This window comes from Cynocephalus volans, chromosome 12 (assembly GCF_027409185.1).
Source record: "Cynocephalus volans isolate mCynVol1 chromosome 12, mCynVol1.pri, whole genome shotgun sequence".
Classification (NCBI taxonomy): Eukaryota; Metazoa; Chordata; class Mammalia; order Dermoptera; family Cynocephalidae; genus Cynocephalus; species Cynocephalus volans.
The window spans coordinates 46,282,446-46,299,700 of record NC_084471.1 but is presented as its reverse complement, the minus strand read 5'-3'; the positions used below and the strand labels follow the sequence as shown (position 1 = coordinate 46,299,700).

The window sequence follows — 17,255 nt, the reverse complement described above, 5'->3', positions numbered from 1 at the left end:
AAGATGTAAGAATGGAAGTGTAAGTCAGAGAGGAGCTAAGATGCTATCCAGAGGGCTCTGAAGGTGAAGGAAGAGGCCATGAGCAGCCTCCAGAGGGCAGAATAGTCAAGGAGAGGAGATTGTCTCCTGGAGCCTCTAGATGGAACCAGCCCTGCCAACAGCTTGGTTTTAGCCCCTTCAAAATCATTTTGTACTTCCAACCTCCAGAACTGTAAAAGAATAAATTCATGTTGTTTTAAACCTCTAAGTTTGTGATAATTTTTTACAGCAGCAATAGGAAACTAATGCATGTCCCTCTTCTTTCCCACAATAAAATAGGCATTTATTTTTTTTACTCATTTCCCAAACCTTTATGAGTTTTCATTTTGCCAGGGTAAGTTAATGAAAATATTTTTAGCAAACAGTTTCCTTCATTTAATACAAAGAATATAATGGAATGAATGAATCACTGAATGAATTCCATTCAATGAAATGGAATTAATTAGTAATTATGTCATGATTGGTAAAAATGGTTGTGAGAGGATGTCAAAAATAATCAACTTGCAAATAGGTACAAAATAAAAATCAGATGTGAATATATCTATCATCAAAATTTTGTGTATTTTATTTTATACTTCACTCATATTACCAAGGATAATTTTTTGTTTAAAGATTCATACATTTTATTTTATTTTATTTTCCTTTTCTTTTCTTTCATTCATTCATTTTCTTTTTCTAGACTTGGATTTATTTTAATAGTAAATTCCTTTTATTTTGTATTTTTTTTAAAAAAATGATAGCATGACATTGTGCCAGCTTGCCAGTTAGATACTTACATTAAAATCCTGATTTTTGCCACTTTCCCATAATTTAAGTTTATGTAAGAACTTAATCTCTCTGAGACAATGTTTCTAATATGTAACATATATTTAACGTTAGCAGCTTTCTCATACTGCTGAAATATGGTAACATTCAATAAATGACAGTCATCATTATTATTAAAACATACCTTTATTTCATGCCCAATGAATTCTTCTTCCCTGAAAGATATCCCAATTCCTTACTAACTTATTTATATAGTACCCCAGCCCCAAAGCACCCTGCCCTAAGAAACCCTTGCTGTAGGCCTGGAATCTACTAGGAGTAAAGTCATGAAGACTTACCAACCAATAGTAGACATATTCTACTTTGAAAATTTGAAAATACTCCTATAGCACTACAAACAGCTTTCTTTTCAGAACTATCTTTCACAAAGAAGCAACTTTTTAAAGCTGCTATTGCTTTTTGTTTGTTTGTTTGTTTGTTTGTTTTGGAGGCTGGGGGGTGGTTGTTTGTTTAATCACATCACTGCATATATTTTCCATGATGATCACTGGCTAACAAACCCAAGTTGAGACAGAAATGTTGAGCAATCAGCTGAGTGATTTTCTCCACACATCAGCCTCTCAATTAGTTATACCTTAGTAACTACTAGAGCCATTTCAAATCACTATAGATCATTTTAAATCACTATAATTCATTTACAAAAAATTTTAAAAAGCAAAATTTAAACTCTCAAATGTCCAGGCCATCCTAGTCCCTGCACTTTTCCAGGTATGACAGTCATCACTTTTTCACTGTAGTTAGCTCTATTTATTTCTATGTAGTTAGCTCTATTCATAGTCAAGACTATGAAGGTTGGTATCTCCTGCCCTTAATATAGCATAGATATTTAATAAATATTTATTTAGTAAATAACTAAGTTAATGCATAGCCAAATACCTGTAAACAGTTTAAACATATTCTTAGTCTCACTTCTCTGCGCCTAATTATGGCATAATCGCAATGCCAACGTACAAATTCTGTCTTCAAACAATTAGATAAGATGTTTAAGGCATTGAATCATAGCTGTTATTCTTCAGTACTACCTGTAAGCCTCATTAAGGCAAGAAGTACTGGTTTTCCTCACCCTGTATCTCAGGACTTATCAGAAGGCCTAGAAAACAGGAGGAACTTAAATATTTGTTAAATAAGTGAACTAAGTCAATTCAGATACGAAGAAATTCAGAACTACATAGTATTAAAGTGGTTCATTCAGATATAGTAAGAGTGCTCAAAGGGCAATGCCATCATATATGGAACACTCCAGGATCCAGAAAATTACAGCAATTAGGCCATTGGCACCTGATTTAGAGAATCTTAAGATTTGGACAGAGCTTCAGGAATAAAACAGCCCAACCTTCTGATTTTCAAACTGAGCAAGTTGATACCCAGAAAAGCAAATTTTACTTTGCCAAATTGTTCTCCTGCTATTTATTGCAGACCCTGAATCCATACACAAAACTGGACCTCTTTCCAGTTTTCTAGTCTTTTCCCTTGCTGGTACAGGTAATAGAAGAATCAGAGGAGAATTAGCTGCAGGAACAGAAGAAGACCAGAAACCTACACTCGGTGGCACAGAATCAGCATTTCAAACAAATGGCTGTGAGCCAATCTTCGAAATGTGTGCCAAGAGTCATCCTTGTCCTAAAGCACTAAATATTGGGACATGTTGGGGTTAGGGGGTGGCAAGAGCAGGGAATGGCTTCTGTCCCCACTCATAATGCTGCAAGTCATGAGATGTTATTGCTACATGTAATAAACATGTTGACTAATATCTTTAGTGCTACCAAAAAGAACTGAACTTACCTTCCACTTCCCCATTTTTAAAGGATAATTATTTCCAATCCCAATTATTATTTCTCTCTTGGGTAGTGATATTAGTCGCTATTATGTTGCTTATACCAAAGCAGAATATAATGGAAAGCAAAGAATAAATTGATCTAATCCAGTTTATAAAAAGGAGAGAGGAACAAGAATTATAAATACAATTTAGTATGTAAGCTCCATAACAGCAGGGACCAAGTCTATCCCAGGTGATAACATACCCAGGTATCTGATTTGAACCTGAGGTCATTCCTAATTTCCAACAAAGCAGAGTAATCCTCACTGTCCACACATCACTCCCACCAAAATTACATTACACTTCAGAGCACCTGCAATGTACCAGAAGGAACTTCCCACCCCCTTCTATTTGGATTCAGGAGAAAGGCAAAATGGAAAGCCAACCTGACTTGACCTAACAAGCTCAGTAAAGACTAGGTCAAAAGTAAGAGGTCTGGAAAAGATATAAATCAGCGCGATTCCACCGAGAACCGTCTTCAGACAGCTTCAGACAGGACAGGCTGGAAGGGACAGTTCCCAGCAGAGGGTCTGAACAGTCCAGGCCCGCGTCTGCAGGTTGCCTAGCAACAGGTGCTTCCACGCTGGGCCTCTACACACCCTCTCACTTCCGAGGAGGTGGGGAAGGGGAGCGCGGGGGATGTCCCAGGTCCCTAGCTCTTTCCACGCCACCTCTCGCCGCTCAAACAGTATCTGCCATTACTTCGCCTGGCTGGACCGCGTTCCTCGCAGACTTACCGGAGAGCCCACAAAGGTGAAATCCTCTTTGTCGCTGCCACCAGGGCCAGAGAGTGGATCAACTCCGTTGCTCCCCTAAACCCTGGCAGGGAACTGGAGCGGAATCAGTCACCTGCGTTTCTCCTGTGCAGGGAGAGGACCAAAGCCCGGCCTGGATCCACGGCGTCTGTACTGTAATTCTTTTAATTGAATTCTATATAACATATTTCGTAGAGCACCTACCACCCAGATTGATGTTTTGAGGGTAAAAAAATTTAATCATATACTGCAATATCCACTCTCAAAGAGCTTGAAAAGATTTAAAAAGACCAAAGTATAATATTATCTAGAGAGATATATAGATATTAGACATGGATATAGATACTACTTTAAATATGTGTGCACATATAGACATATAGATGATTACATATATAACTGCATATATGTGTGTACGTGTGTATGTGTGACATGACAAAATATAGTTTCTGCTATCAAGAAACTTACAATTGTATATAACATTATTAGAAAGTTAAAGAGTGCTCATTTCTTCATTCACTCAACAAATTTCTGTTGAGAACCTAAGGTTCAGTATCTGTTCTAGGTCCTAGAGATATAGCCATTATTTTGGTGAAGGTCGCAATCTAATAGAAGAAACAGATGTTAAAGAAATAAGTGGCATAAATTCACGTAGCAATTAATGCAATGGAGAAAAATATAACAGGTTAAGTGGATAGACATTGCCAGGTAGGGAATGTGGAGTGATCAGGGAAGACTTCACTGAAGGGAACTCTGCAAAGAGTATTGTGGGCAAAGGAACAGCAAGTGCAAAGGGCCTGAGGAGAGAGCAATCTTTTAAGCTGATGAATGTGGCTGAAGCAGAGTGAGGTAGGAAAGAATTCAGGAAAGGGGACAAAGAGTTAGCCATTGTCAGATTCTGTAGTACCTTTTGGGCCATACCTAAGACTTTAGATATTATATTAAGTATGATGGGTAGTCATTGGAGGGTTTTGAGGAAAGGGATAGTTTTTTAAAAGGAATAGCCTGGCTGTTCCATGACAAATAAATTGCAGTGTAGAAAGAATGGATACAGGAGAACAGAGTAGAAGGATACCACTCCCTTAGTTCAGATAAGAGATGATATTGCCTCTGACCAGGGTGTTGGCTGTCCAGAAACTGGAAAGAAGTGTTTGGAATAGAGATATATTTTAAAAGTGTGAGGGCACTTCAAACAGGATTGCAAATGCAGTGTGTGAGGGGAAAAGAAGAGTAAGGTAAAGAGATATGAATATGAAATGTCTGGAGGAAAAAGAGGGTATGATGGTTAATGTTATGTGTCAATTTACCTATCCTGTGGTGACCAGTTGTTTAGTCAAACACTAGTCTACATGTTGCATGAAGATAGATTTTAGATTTGATTAATGTTTAAATCAATAACTATGAGTACAGCAGATTACCCTCTTTAATGTGGATGGGCCTCATCCAGTCAGTTGAAGGTAAAACCTGAATTTCCCAAAGAGAACGAAATTCTGCCTCTAGATTGCAACGTAGAAATTCTGAGTTTCCATCCTTTAGATTCAAGACTGCAGCATCAGCTCTTGCCTGGATCTGCAGCCTGCTGGCTTGCCCTGCGGATTTCAGGTTTGCCATCTCCTACAATCATGTAAGCCAATTTCTTAAAATCTCTCTCTCTCTCTCCATATATATGTATATATGCATACCTGTATGTACATGTATATATACACGTATACTCATATATTGAGATGTATACATACTTATATACACCTATATATTTCTCTGTATAGACGTATCTTTATAGATATATGCATATGTATACAGTATATGTACATATCTATCTGCATATCTATACACACACACATACAGTCATCCCTCGCTATCCTTGAGGGGCTGGTTCCAGGACCTCCCTTGTATACCAAAATCCGTGGATGCTCAAGTCCCTGATTATAATGGTGCAGTATTTGTATAACCTGTGCACAGCCTCCCATATTCCTAAATCACCTCTAGATTACTTATACCAAATACAATGTAAATGCTATGTAAATAGTTGTTATACTGTATTGCTTAGGGAATAATGACCAGAAAAAGAGTCTGTACATGTTCGGTACAGATGCAATTTTTTTTTTCTTTCGAAGAATATTTTCAGTACATGGTTAGTTGAATCTATGGATACATGAACACAGGGATACAGTGTGTGTGTTAGGGTGTGGGATATCAGAAGCTAAGTTTGGACTATGCATGTGATGCTAAAGTAGCATATATAGCAATTCTCCATCATCAGGTAGTAGACCAGAAATATTTTCTCTATTTCCCAGTAGAATTCCCATTAGAATCTTTGCATTTTCCTCATTTTATAATCTAATTTTCCACTTTATTAAAAAATGATAACTAGTTACATTAAAGTGGTGTTTTTTGTTTAGTTTTGTTTTAATGGCAAGGTCAATTGATTAAGGCAGGACATTCAGTAGATGCAAACGCATGCATTGTAAAAAATCTCAAAACATTCCATAAAGATATTTATTTGAAATACAGAAATACTGAAAAAAACTGTTATTTAATGTCAGGGGGAAAAATGTTGGTTTATTATTGAATAACAATGTAACTGGTAGAATGGATTTAAAACATTAAGCCAAATGAACTTGATTTATATTGCAAGGTAGGTAAAACAAGGAATCAAATATATTCTGTCCGTCCTAATCTTTAGCATACTAATTAAAGCAGCCCTTTATCTGGAGTCTACTAGTCACTAAATGGTAGGTCCGTTCCAAACTATCAAAATAGAAGATTTTTGTTAAGAGAAACTACTTGACTACACTTTTTCACATGTCTACTTTTATCCTTCTAGGCAGTCGGTCTCTTCAGATGAGAAAACAGAACCAAATTATTAAATGTTTGACAAGGTAATAATTTAGGATCACAGTATGTTAACGAATATACAGATTGCTTATTTTTACTCTGTTCTCAGTGTCTGAGGGGAGGGGCAATGGGATGCTGCGATTTATTTAAAGCAATAAAAAAGCTGTACATGGAAGCAGAGTCTATGAAATTAATACACTCGTACAGTGCTTTGCACAGACCTGGCCCATTGTTAGCATCCCATACATGTTGTTTACTTAACACTGTGGCTGAATGTTGCAATCTGGATTAGAATCCAGGCGCGCTCCGCAGTGATTCCGCATTGGAGCCTCACCAAGCACTTTGGATGGTTAAAATTCCGCATCAGAGGGCGACTGAGGATTTACCCCTGTAGCCCAGGGCTTTGTGGCGTATGAATCCTGCCACATGTCCCGTCCCTATGGCGACTCTGCCCACAGGGCCCACCATGCTGGGCACCCAGAGCGCTGGGCTAAAGCCTGTGCAGGAGGATTGAGCTAAGTAAGGGAGAGCACGGTTCTAGGGGCTGGAGAAATCTGGTTGCCTGAGCCATTACCGGTCCCTGCAGTCACAGCCTCCTCCGCCTCCTTCCATGGCTCTGAAGAAGAAATTTATTTGCTTATGGACATTAAGTCTGTGTCTAGCAGCCAGTAGTTCTCCCAAAATCCCGTCCATCACAGACCCGCACTTTATAGACCAGTGCGTCAAGGCCCACAACAAATGGCGAGGCAAAGTCAATCCCCCCGCGGCCGATATGAAATACATGGTGAGAAAGAACCTGGGCTGGGTTCCTATTTCTCTGGTTCATCCTCGGTATCTGGGCGATAAATTTCTTGGACTTATTTGTATTGATTTAGTCTGGACTTTCCGCATGCAGTTTAAATAAATAACACCTTGGCTAGGCTGTCTCCTCCAGGGTAATGATAGCAGTGGAAGAGAGAAGAAAACTTGAAGCCATTCCTTGCCTAGACTTAGTTCCTTTGGGGAAGATGAGGGCTGTGTTTGGAAGTTGCTTCATCCTCAAAACTAAGGTTTATGTATACTTTGCACAGTCTTGTTTATTTGTTTTTCCGCATTTTTTGGCTAGTACTTACCATCCTGTGCAACCAAGATACAACATATAAAAGAACTAGCACAGGGATGGAGGTTATCTTGCTTTCTTACCTATTTTTATTCTTATGAACCAAAGGTTGAAATACTACATGTGTAATATTCATTTGTAAAAATTTGCTCTACAAGGATGTGAATAATGAAATCAGCACTTGAAAAATGTCAGATGGTCATTTTCATGAAAAATAATAGATATGTGGAATTTAATTCCAAAAACATTGAACTGGTTGTGGCTTTTGTAGACTGTCATATTGACAATAAGGCAATAGAGAGTAGTCTATTGAAGAATAAGCATAAAGAGCATTGGATTATTAAAATAATACATAGAATGTATTAATTTTTAACAAATTCTGAGTAATGAATTGTATTGCTGGAAATTTCCCTTGCATTTTAACTTTTTCTTGCTTGTAAATATATCATTATGAACATAAATGTTGATAATATTGGTCTATTTTATGTATTATGCAGATGTGGATGCACTGTAACTCATGTATTCCAGCTTTTGTCCTTTCCAACAGAAAATAAAATGGAAGTAATTATAAAATTACAACTCAGGCACTAATATAAGTGCCAAACTGCACTATTCTACTGTATTGGGAAATGATTTTTTGAGGGGGAGGGAGTTTCAAGTAGGTTTGGGAAATAAAACAAAAATAAACTGATCTCCCTAATGCAGAATTGTCAAATGTTTTAATGTTTAATTATTACCTTAATTTCCAACGTGCTGGGGCAGTCAAAGGCATGTATTTGCTAGGCAGTATTTCCTCCATACTTACATGACTATGGACCCCTTTTTTAAAGGAATATTTTATGCTATAAAAATGGCTACTTAAATATGTGTGTATATTTACATATATGTATACACATACGTTCTGTATAAACATGTATATATGCTATAATTTCCAAAGGAAAAATGTAAAATTAATTTAAATTTACGTAGCTACCTGCAGGAGAGAGGGAAAAACAATAGGGTGGAGGAGACATAAATGAAAATGAATCTTCCTAAAATTCACCTTGTTTTATAGTTTGACTTGGTAAACATGTAAAATTATATTATACATTTAAAAGTTAAGAGTTATAATAATGATTCCAGGTGGACCATGAGAAGATAAGAATGCACATTTTAATATCCAGAGTAACCACTAAAAAATACAAAGAGATAGAGCTAAAATTCCAATAAATAGCAAACTGAAAAGTCCTTAGTTAATTTTTGGAAAAAAGTCAGGAACAAGGAACAAAGAACTGAGAGGACAAATGGAAAATAGCAAATGATAGACTAAAACTCAACCATGTTAGCATAAAATTAAACATAAATTGATACTTCAATTAAGAGCAGTGATTATCAGATTAGATTAATGCTTTTTGTCACAAAAGCAGATCACAGACAAGAACAAAGAAAGAGGGTAGAAAAATATAATATGCAAACTAAATATAATTAAGGAAGAGTGGCTATATTATCAGACAAATTTGATTTTAAGACAAGGAGATTACCAGAAATAAAGGGGAAGTTTTAGGAGTCATAAAAGAGGCAATTCAACAAAAGACACAACAATCCTTAATGCAAATAAATGTAATAATATATTTTAGTATACAAAAACTGGCAAAAATAAAGGAAAAAAGGAGACAAAAGAGTCAGAGATTTTAATCTTCGTGAATCAGAGAACAAGTAGGTAAAAATCAGTAAAACATGGAAGATTTTAACAACATCAAAAAACTTTACCTAATTGACATTCAACACTATATCCCACACTACAAAATACAAATTCTTACCATGTATGTATGGGACATTTGTCAATATAAAACATGTTGAACCATAAAACAAGCCTCAATAAATTTAAAATGATTGAAATTTTATTCTATATTTTCTGGGGGAAAAAAAAACTAGAACTAAGCTAGAAATAAGGCATGAAGTAACAAAATCTCCTAAAATGTGAAATTAATCAACACATATCTTTGTTCATCCATGTTGCTACAAATAGCAGAATTTGTGTAAGAATATTTTAAATAACAAATTTTTAATTTATGTAACTGACATAAGACTATTCAGATTGATGACGGTATAGATGAGACATCACACTCATAAAAGTGGTTAAATATTCATATTAGGAAGATCTATATTGGGTCAAAAGTCGGTCTCTAACCCAGGATTCTCTTCTTTGTGCAAGACAAAGGATACAAGTTGAAAAATAATGAAAACCATAAGTGAAGAAAATTGATAGACCACTAGCTAAAAAATAAAATTAAATAAAATAAGAGATAAACCAAATATCAATGATCAGTGATTGTAATAAAAAATCAACCCCCAAATGAACATTTTTATTAGATAAAGTTCAAGCATTTACTATGTTATTTTATATTTCATATAATAAGATATTATATTAAATCTTACAATTTTATGAGATGCAATATTTATATTATTTAAATAATATGGCATTTATATATTGGTCCTAGTGTTTGTTTTTATGCCAGTACCATGCTGTTTTGTTTACTATAGCTTTGTAGTATAATTTGAAGTCAGGTAGTGTAATACTTCCAGCTTTATTTTTTTACTCAGGATTGTTTGGCTATTCGGGGTCTTTTGTTGTTCCATATGAATGTTAGGATTGTTTTTTCTAATTCTGTGAAGAATGTCATTGGTATTTTAACACAGATTGCATTGAATCTGTAGATAGCTTTGTATAGTATAGACATTTACACAGTTAATTCTTCCAGTCCATGAACATGGAATGTCTTTCTATTTTTTTGTGTCATCTTTAATTTCTTTCAGCATTGATTTGTAGTTCTTCTTGCAGAGGCCTTTCACCTCCTTGGTTAAATTCATTCCTAAGTATTTTATTTTTTTGATAGCTATTTTAAATTTTCTTGCTTTCTTGATTTCTTTTTCTGCTAGTTCATTGTTGAAGTATAAGAACACAACTGATTTTTGTATATTGATTTTGTATCCTGCAACTTTACTAAACTCATTTATCATATCTAGGGCTTTTTTGGTAGATTCTTTACGTTTTCCTACATCTAGGAACATGTCATCTGCAAACAGGGACAGTTTGACTTTGTCTTTTCCAATTTGGATGCCCTTTATTTCTTTCTCTTGCCTGATAGCTCTGGCTAGTAGTCACAATACTATGTCAAATAGGAGTGGTGAGAATGGGCATCCTTGTCTTGTTCCTGTTCTTAAGGGAAAAGCTTTCAGTTTAAGGAAGAAGCTTTCAGAGTGCTATTGGCAGTGAGTTTGTGGTATATGGCTTTTACTGTGTTGATATACTTTCCTTGTATACCTGATTTTTTGAGAGTCTTTATCATGAAGGGATATTGAATTTTGTAAAACCTCTTTCTGTGTCTATTAAAGTGATCATATGGTTTTTGTCCTTAATTTTTTTGATGTGGTGTATCACACTTATTGATTTGCATTTGTTGAAACATCCTTGCATCCCTGGGATGAATCCCACTTGATTATGATGTATAATTTTTTGATGTGTTGCTTTATTCTGTTTTCCAATATTTTGTTGAGGGTTTTTATGTCTATGTTCAAGGACATTGGTCTGTAGCTTTATTTTTTTGTTGTATCTTTGTCTGGTTTTGGTTTCAGAGTGATGCTGGCATCACAGAATGAGTTTGGGAAAATGGTCCATTTCAATTTTTTGGAATAGTTTGAAAATAGTTGGTATTAATTCTTTTTTAAAGGGTTGGTAGAATTCAGCAGTGAAGCCATCTGGTTCTGGGCTTTTCTTTGTTGGGAGACTTCTGTTTACTGCTTCAATCTCATTGTTCCTTATTGGTCTGTTTAGGTTTACTGTTTCTTCTTGGTGCATTCTTATTAGTTTGTAGGTGTCCAGAAATTTATCAATTTCCTCCAGATTTTCAAATTTATTGGCATATAGTTGTTCATAATAGTCACTAATGATTCTTTGTATTTCTATGACATCAATTGTAATGTCTCCTTTTTCATCTGACTTTTGTTATTTGGGTCTTCTCTCTGCTTTTTTTTAGTTTGTATGGCCAGAGGCTTGTCTACTTTATCTTCTCAAAAAACTAACTTTTTGTTTTATTGATCTTTTGTGTCTTTCTTTTGGTCTCTATTTCATTTAGCTCTGATCTGATCTTAATGATCTCTTGCTGTCTACTAACTTTGGAGTTGTATTGTTGTTGTTTTTCTAGTTTTATGAAGTGTAACACTAGATTGCTCATTTGGAGTCTTTCTAATCTTTTGATGTAAGCATTTATTACAATAAACGTCCCTCTTAGTATTGCTTTTGCAGTATCCCATAGATTTTGGTATGATATTTCTTTATTTTTATTAGTTTCAAGAAATTTTTTGATTTCCTATTTAATTTCTTCTTTGACCCATAAGTCATTCAGAGCATGTTAATTTCCATGTATTTGTATAATTTCCAAAGTTTCACTTGTTATTGATTTCTAGTTTTAATCTGTTGTGATCTGAAGAGACACTTGAAATGATTTCAATATTTTTGAAACTGTTGAGACTTTACTTGTGGTCTAACATGTAGTCTATCCTGGGGAATGTTCTGTATGGTGATGAGAAGAAGTATATTCTGTAGTTGTTGGATGAAATATTCTATAGACATCTGCCAAGTCCAATTGGACTAAAGTGTAGTTTAAATCCTGTTTCTCCCTGTCGATTTGTTGACTAGATGATCTGTCCAGTGTTGGGAGAAGGATGTTGAAGTTACCAACTATTATTGAATTGGAGTCTATCTCTCACTTTAATTCAATAGTGTTTGCTTTATATATCTCATTGATTCAGAGCAATTCTAAAATATGTAGAGTAGATATTATGAAAACCTGCTATACTGGGATGTCAGAAGATGTCAGAATGTCATTTTGTCATAAATGTCAGAAAAGTTCTTTGATTAGAGGTGGTAGGAGTACTCTCATTTATTGTTTCCTTCAGCTTTTATTTTCTCTCTCTAAAATCTTCTTCCTTATCCATCATCCTCTTGGCGCTGTTTAAATTGGTCATTGGGAAATACATTGTCTTTGAGGACTACGTAGCCATCTCAGACTGCTTTCTGCCCACAGAAATTTAAGGTCCAAGGGTCATTTAAAGTTTCCAGCATTCACAGGCTTTTCCACAATATTTGGGGGAATACAACTCTCTCAAAAACTCTGTCTTTCAGCTATATGCCTCTATTCAGCTCCAAGTGCCAATACCCACACTTAATGTACAGTTTGGAGAAATTTTAAGTCTATTGCTATGTTTTCTCACCCTGGTGCTTTTCTTTTCCATCTTGATGGTGTTTACCTTGAAACATGAGTTTTGGTGACCTAGGTACACCCTTAAACTGTTCCATCTGCCAAAGCACTTTTTAATCAATGAAGACGATTTCCTCAGTCACCAACTTTATTTCCTTTTTGCCCTGAGGCATTTAAATCACATGGAAGTTTAAAGACATTTGTCTCTCATGGCCTTTTTAAAACCTCATACTTCATATGCTATTTAAAACCAGTTTCTTTCTCATATCTTAAGGTTCCACATTTCTTGATTCTCCCTTTTATTCCTGCTTCCAAACTGCTTAGTTTTTTACTCTTGTGATATATTTCTGAACCCACACTACAAATAATGGATACTATTAATGTTCTATTTGCCAGCCTCTGCCTAGAGCTTCAAGATGCATGGTCTGCCTCCTGAGTTATAGGTCCGAATTTTGTCAGATGCTTTGGCCCTGAATAACATGGATTTCCATCTTTCTTTACTCTGATAGAAGTTTACTCACTGTTTGCCATTGAACAGTTAAACTCTCCTACATGTTTCAGGCAGGTTTGCCACTAGCATTTGTGGGCTAGAGGAGAAATAAAAATGGAAGCTCACATACAATTTCACTGGTTGCTCAGTAATTAAATCTTTATATAGTAAAGAATATGTGGTTTCAGGGACTTTATCTGACCAGGTTTGGATTTGATCATAATAATTTTGTTCATTTTCATTGATGTTAGTAACTACATTTTTACTTCTAAAATAATCAAATCTATCTGTAAAAATTAGAAGATAAAATTAAATTAATACCAATTTTAGTATTAAAAATTAAATACTTTTATTAATTTTTTTAAAAACTTAATTGTCTTATATGTTTTTATAGATATAAAATTATTCGCCATTCTAGTATTCATATCGATCTAGTTGCCAAAGTAAAGAATTGTAGTCATGCTTCACTTAGGTAACATACAGATCTACATTTATCCCTACCTAAGAGTAATAGAAATTGTTACCATTGCAGTGTCCCCTCACCCCCAAATTAGAACAAACTAGAACTGGTAAACAATGTTATACTATGCAAGGATCTACTGCTTTCATGTGAAAGAAAATATTTAACAAGTGAATTTATTCTCTTAGCTAAGAGCTTCCATATTTCAAATCCTCCTTGGACTCTGAAGCAGTGTCTATCTCCAGTGTCATCAGCAACAACATTCACAACCTATTCACCTTTAAGATATAGACACTTGTTTTAAAAACATATAGCAAAAGATATAGACATCTAGTGTTGTGAGTCACACTATAACATTGTTATGGTTACAATGAGGAGAACTTTTTGTTTTATGGTTAATAAATTGTGAGTGTGTGTGTGTGTGTGTGTGTGTGTGTGTGTGTGTGAGAGAGAGATATGTGATGTCCTATAAGTCTAATCACAGCAGGGATCCTTCTTACCTAGGTCTCAGAGTGGTGTGAGTTTAGATTTTTATTATGACTGTACTCTACTTTCAGAAATAAGTTTCATAAGAAGCTAGATTAGGCTGTGGTGTGAAATAAACCTTGAAATCTCAGTGGCTTAATAAAATAAAGTTTAATTTCTTACTTGCACAAGGTTGTAGAGAAGGTGAGTTAGGATTCAACTTCTTTTCTTGGGAGAAGGGCAAGCCCCCAGTCCCAAGTAGCTCACTGACAGGCACTATAACAAGAGCTATCGAAGTCATTTATTGGATAATTTCCTCACCAATATGAAGAATAAATATCTACTGATTCTCTTGCGATTCTAAATTAGCATTCTTTTACTTCTCATTTCTTCCACATTTTATGTTGAATTACATGACTTTTACATTCAGATTGTTCATCTTAATTCAAATGTTTGTTATTTAGGAGGTTAATAGTAATACAAACAAATTTTAAGATTACAAGTTTTGGCTAAGTGGTGGAGAAATCAGAACACTAGTATATTGTTTGTGGTAATGTAAAATGATTCAGCAGCTATAGAAAACAATATGGAGATTCCTTGAAAATTAAAAATTGAACTACCATATGATCCAGCAAGCCTACTTCTGGGTATATATCCAAAAGAATTAAAATCAAGATCTTGAAGAGATATCTACATTTCCATGTTTATTGTAGCATTATTTACAAAAGCCAAGATTGTAAACAACCCAAGTGTTCATCAACAGATGAATGGATAAAGAAAATGTGGTATATACATACAATGGAATTGTATTCAGCCTTAAATAAGAAAATTCACCATTTGCAACAATATGGATGAGCATAGACAGCATTATGCTAACTGAAGTAAGTCAGTCACAGAAGGACAAAAACCGAGTAATTCCACTTATGCGAGGTATCTAAAATAGTCAAACTTATAGAAGCAGAGAATAAAACAGTAGTTGTCAAGTGAAGTGAGAGAACTGGAGAGCTGTTATTCAAAGGTGTAAGTTTCAGTTATCCTAGACGAATACGTTCTAGAGGTCTGCTCTAGAGAATAGTTCCTATAGTTAACAAACAAATATTGCACACCTAAAAATTTGTCAAGAAGGTAGATCTCATGTTAAGTATTCTACCAAAAAGACAAACAAACAAAGAAACAAAAACCAAAAGGACACAAGGAAACTCTGAGAGGTGTTGGGTATGTCCATTACTTTGATTGTAGTGATGGTATCACAGATTTTTGCATATGTCCTAATTATCAAATTGTACATATTAAATATGTGCTGTTCTTTGTATACAAGTATACCTCAATGAAGCTGTTTTTAAAAGTATTATTTTCTTATTTGTATTATTTCTTATGGGTCTTTCAGGAATTTTGTATTTGGGCTACTACACTGTTTTTAGTGCTCTACATCATTCTTTTTGTATCATCCATGTATAGTATAAATTCTCCAGCAGCATAATGACACATCCTAATGTAGAGAAAAATATAACTTTAACCTGCACAATTTGCTTCTGTACTAATGCTTGCTAAAAACGAGAAAACATAACTAATGCTATTTTAAGTAAGGCAGCTTCTAAGGGGATAAGCAGAGGCAAGGCTGGCCCAGGCACGCTAAAATCCAGGAAGGGATTAACCACCACCCGGTCCCAGGAACTGACCAGTTCCTTATCTAGAGGCCACCTGGCCACAAGGAAGATAAACGATTGGGAAATACACTGTTCCTTATCGGTGTGCCAGCCCGCTTAAGCCCACCAATAAATCTAAAGGTCACCTCAGATAACCCGTAAGCAGTATACAACTCATCCTATTGCAAAAGTCTGTCTAAAAAAAAACTGTATAAAAAGTGCTTGTGTGAAGAGCTCGGGGTCGCTACTGTCCAAGAGACTGAGTGACCCCAGCATGCTGGAATAAACTCCTCTTGCTTGATTGCAGCGGTCTCTGTCTCGTGGTCTTTGTGAAGTGAGCCATCCCAACGTGTGGGATTTGTGCACGGTGCACGAGTCTTACATTTTTGGTGCGTTGGCCGGGAATTGGCTCTCTCCGGGACCAGAGACTAGAGAACGGAGGATTGCTCGAGCAGATACTGTGGTTGTCTCTGTCTGTCTGCTGTGTCTGTCTTTGAGTCTTCTTTGTTGTTTACTGTAATCTGGTTTCGGGTTTTTCAGTGGCTCTGGGACGGAGGCACCAATCTGGTTTCAGGTTTTCTGAGGCTCCGAGGCGGCAGAGCCATCGGTCTATAGTGGTCATAGCGGCGGGTAGACGTACCAGCATGTCACGGCCACAAGAATCCTAGAGGATGCTCCAGATTCCTCTGTGGGAGATGAACAAATTCGGCTCCATGGGAGATCTCTAGGAAGGGGACCCCTCCCGAGCTCTCTGATAATCTGGTTGTGGCGCCCGTGGCAGGGGCGCGTCAGTGTTTTGGTTTTTGTTTGTCTGGTTGCGTGTGTGTGGGGACTGACGATTTTCTGGGGCGACATGGGGCAGACTGTCTCTACCCCTTTAACTCTGACTCTGAAATACTGGACTGACATGAAGGACAGGGCTAATAATTTGTCTGTGCAGGTTAAAAGGAAGAAGTGGGCGGCACTTTGTTCTTCAGAGTGGCCGACTTTCCAACTCGGGTGGCCTGCTGTAGGTTCCTTCTCTCCACTGCTGATCATGGCGGTAAAAAGGAAGATTTTTAGTTCTGAAAGTCACCCAGACCAGATCCCTTATATCATTGTCTGGGAAGATCTAGTCACGGATCCTCCTCCGTGGGTCCATCCCTTTGTTCCCCTAACAGGTCTGTCGGCTGTATTTACTCTTTGAGAAATGGAAAAGAAACCGGAGGTCCTGCCATCCACTGACCCAGACTGGCTTCTTTCTGATCCTCCTCCTCCTCCCTATCCCCCTTCTCTCCGACCACAGGCAATCCACTCGTCAGCTCTACCAGAGGGCCCACAAGAACCCAAGAGAGGGCGTGCTCAAGGGACATGCAGTAAATGAGTGGCCTCTCCAGAGGCAATTCCTATCTTCCCCCTGAGGGCTTATGGCCCTCCTGATGAAGAGGGCAACCAGCCCTTACAGTACTGGCCTTTCTCCTCTTCCGATCTTTACAACTGGAAATCTCAGAATCCCCCTTTCTCTGAAAGCCCCCAGGGTCTCACTAACCTTGTAGAATCCCTCCTCTTTACTCATCAGCCCACCTGGGATGACAGCCAGCAGCTCCTC

The 17,255-nt window shown here is 36.5% G+C and overlaps 1 protein-coding gene across 1 annotated transcript in view; it reads left to right on the top strand.

Moving 5' to 3' along the window:
• The first annotated feature begins 6,877 nt into the window (after positions 1 to 6,877).
• Positions 6,878 to 17,255, top strand: part of GLIPR1L1 (GLIPR1 like 1) — a 36,267-nt gene continuing 25,889 nt past the window's right edge. The window contains exon 1 of the mRNA XM_063115649.1: positions 6,878 to 7,051. Coding sequence (XP_062971719.1) covers positions 6,878 to 7,051 — 174 coding nt within the window. The remainder of the gene's footprint in view (positions 7,052 to 17,255) is intronic.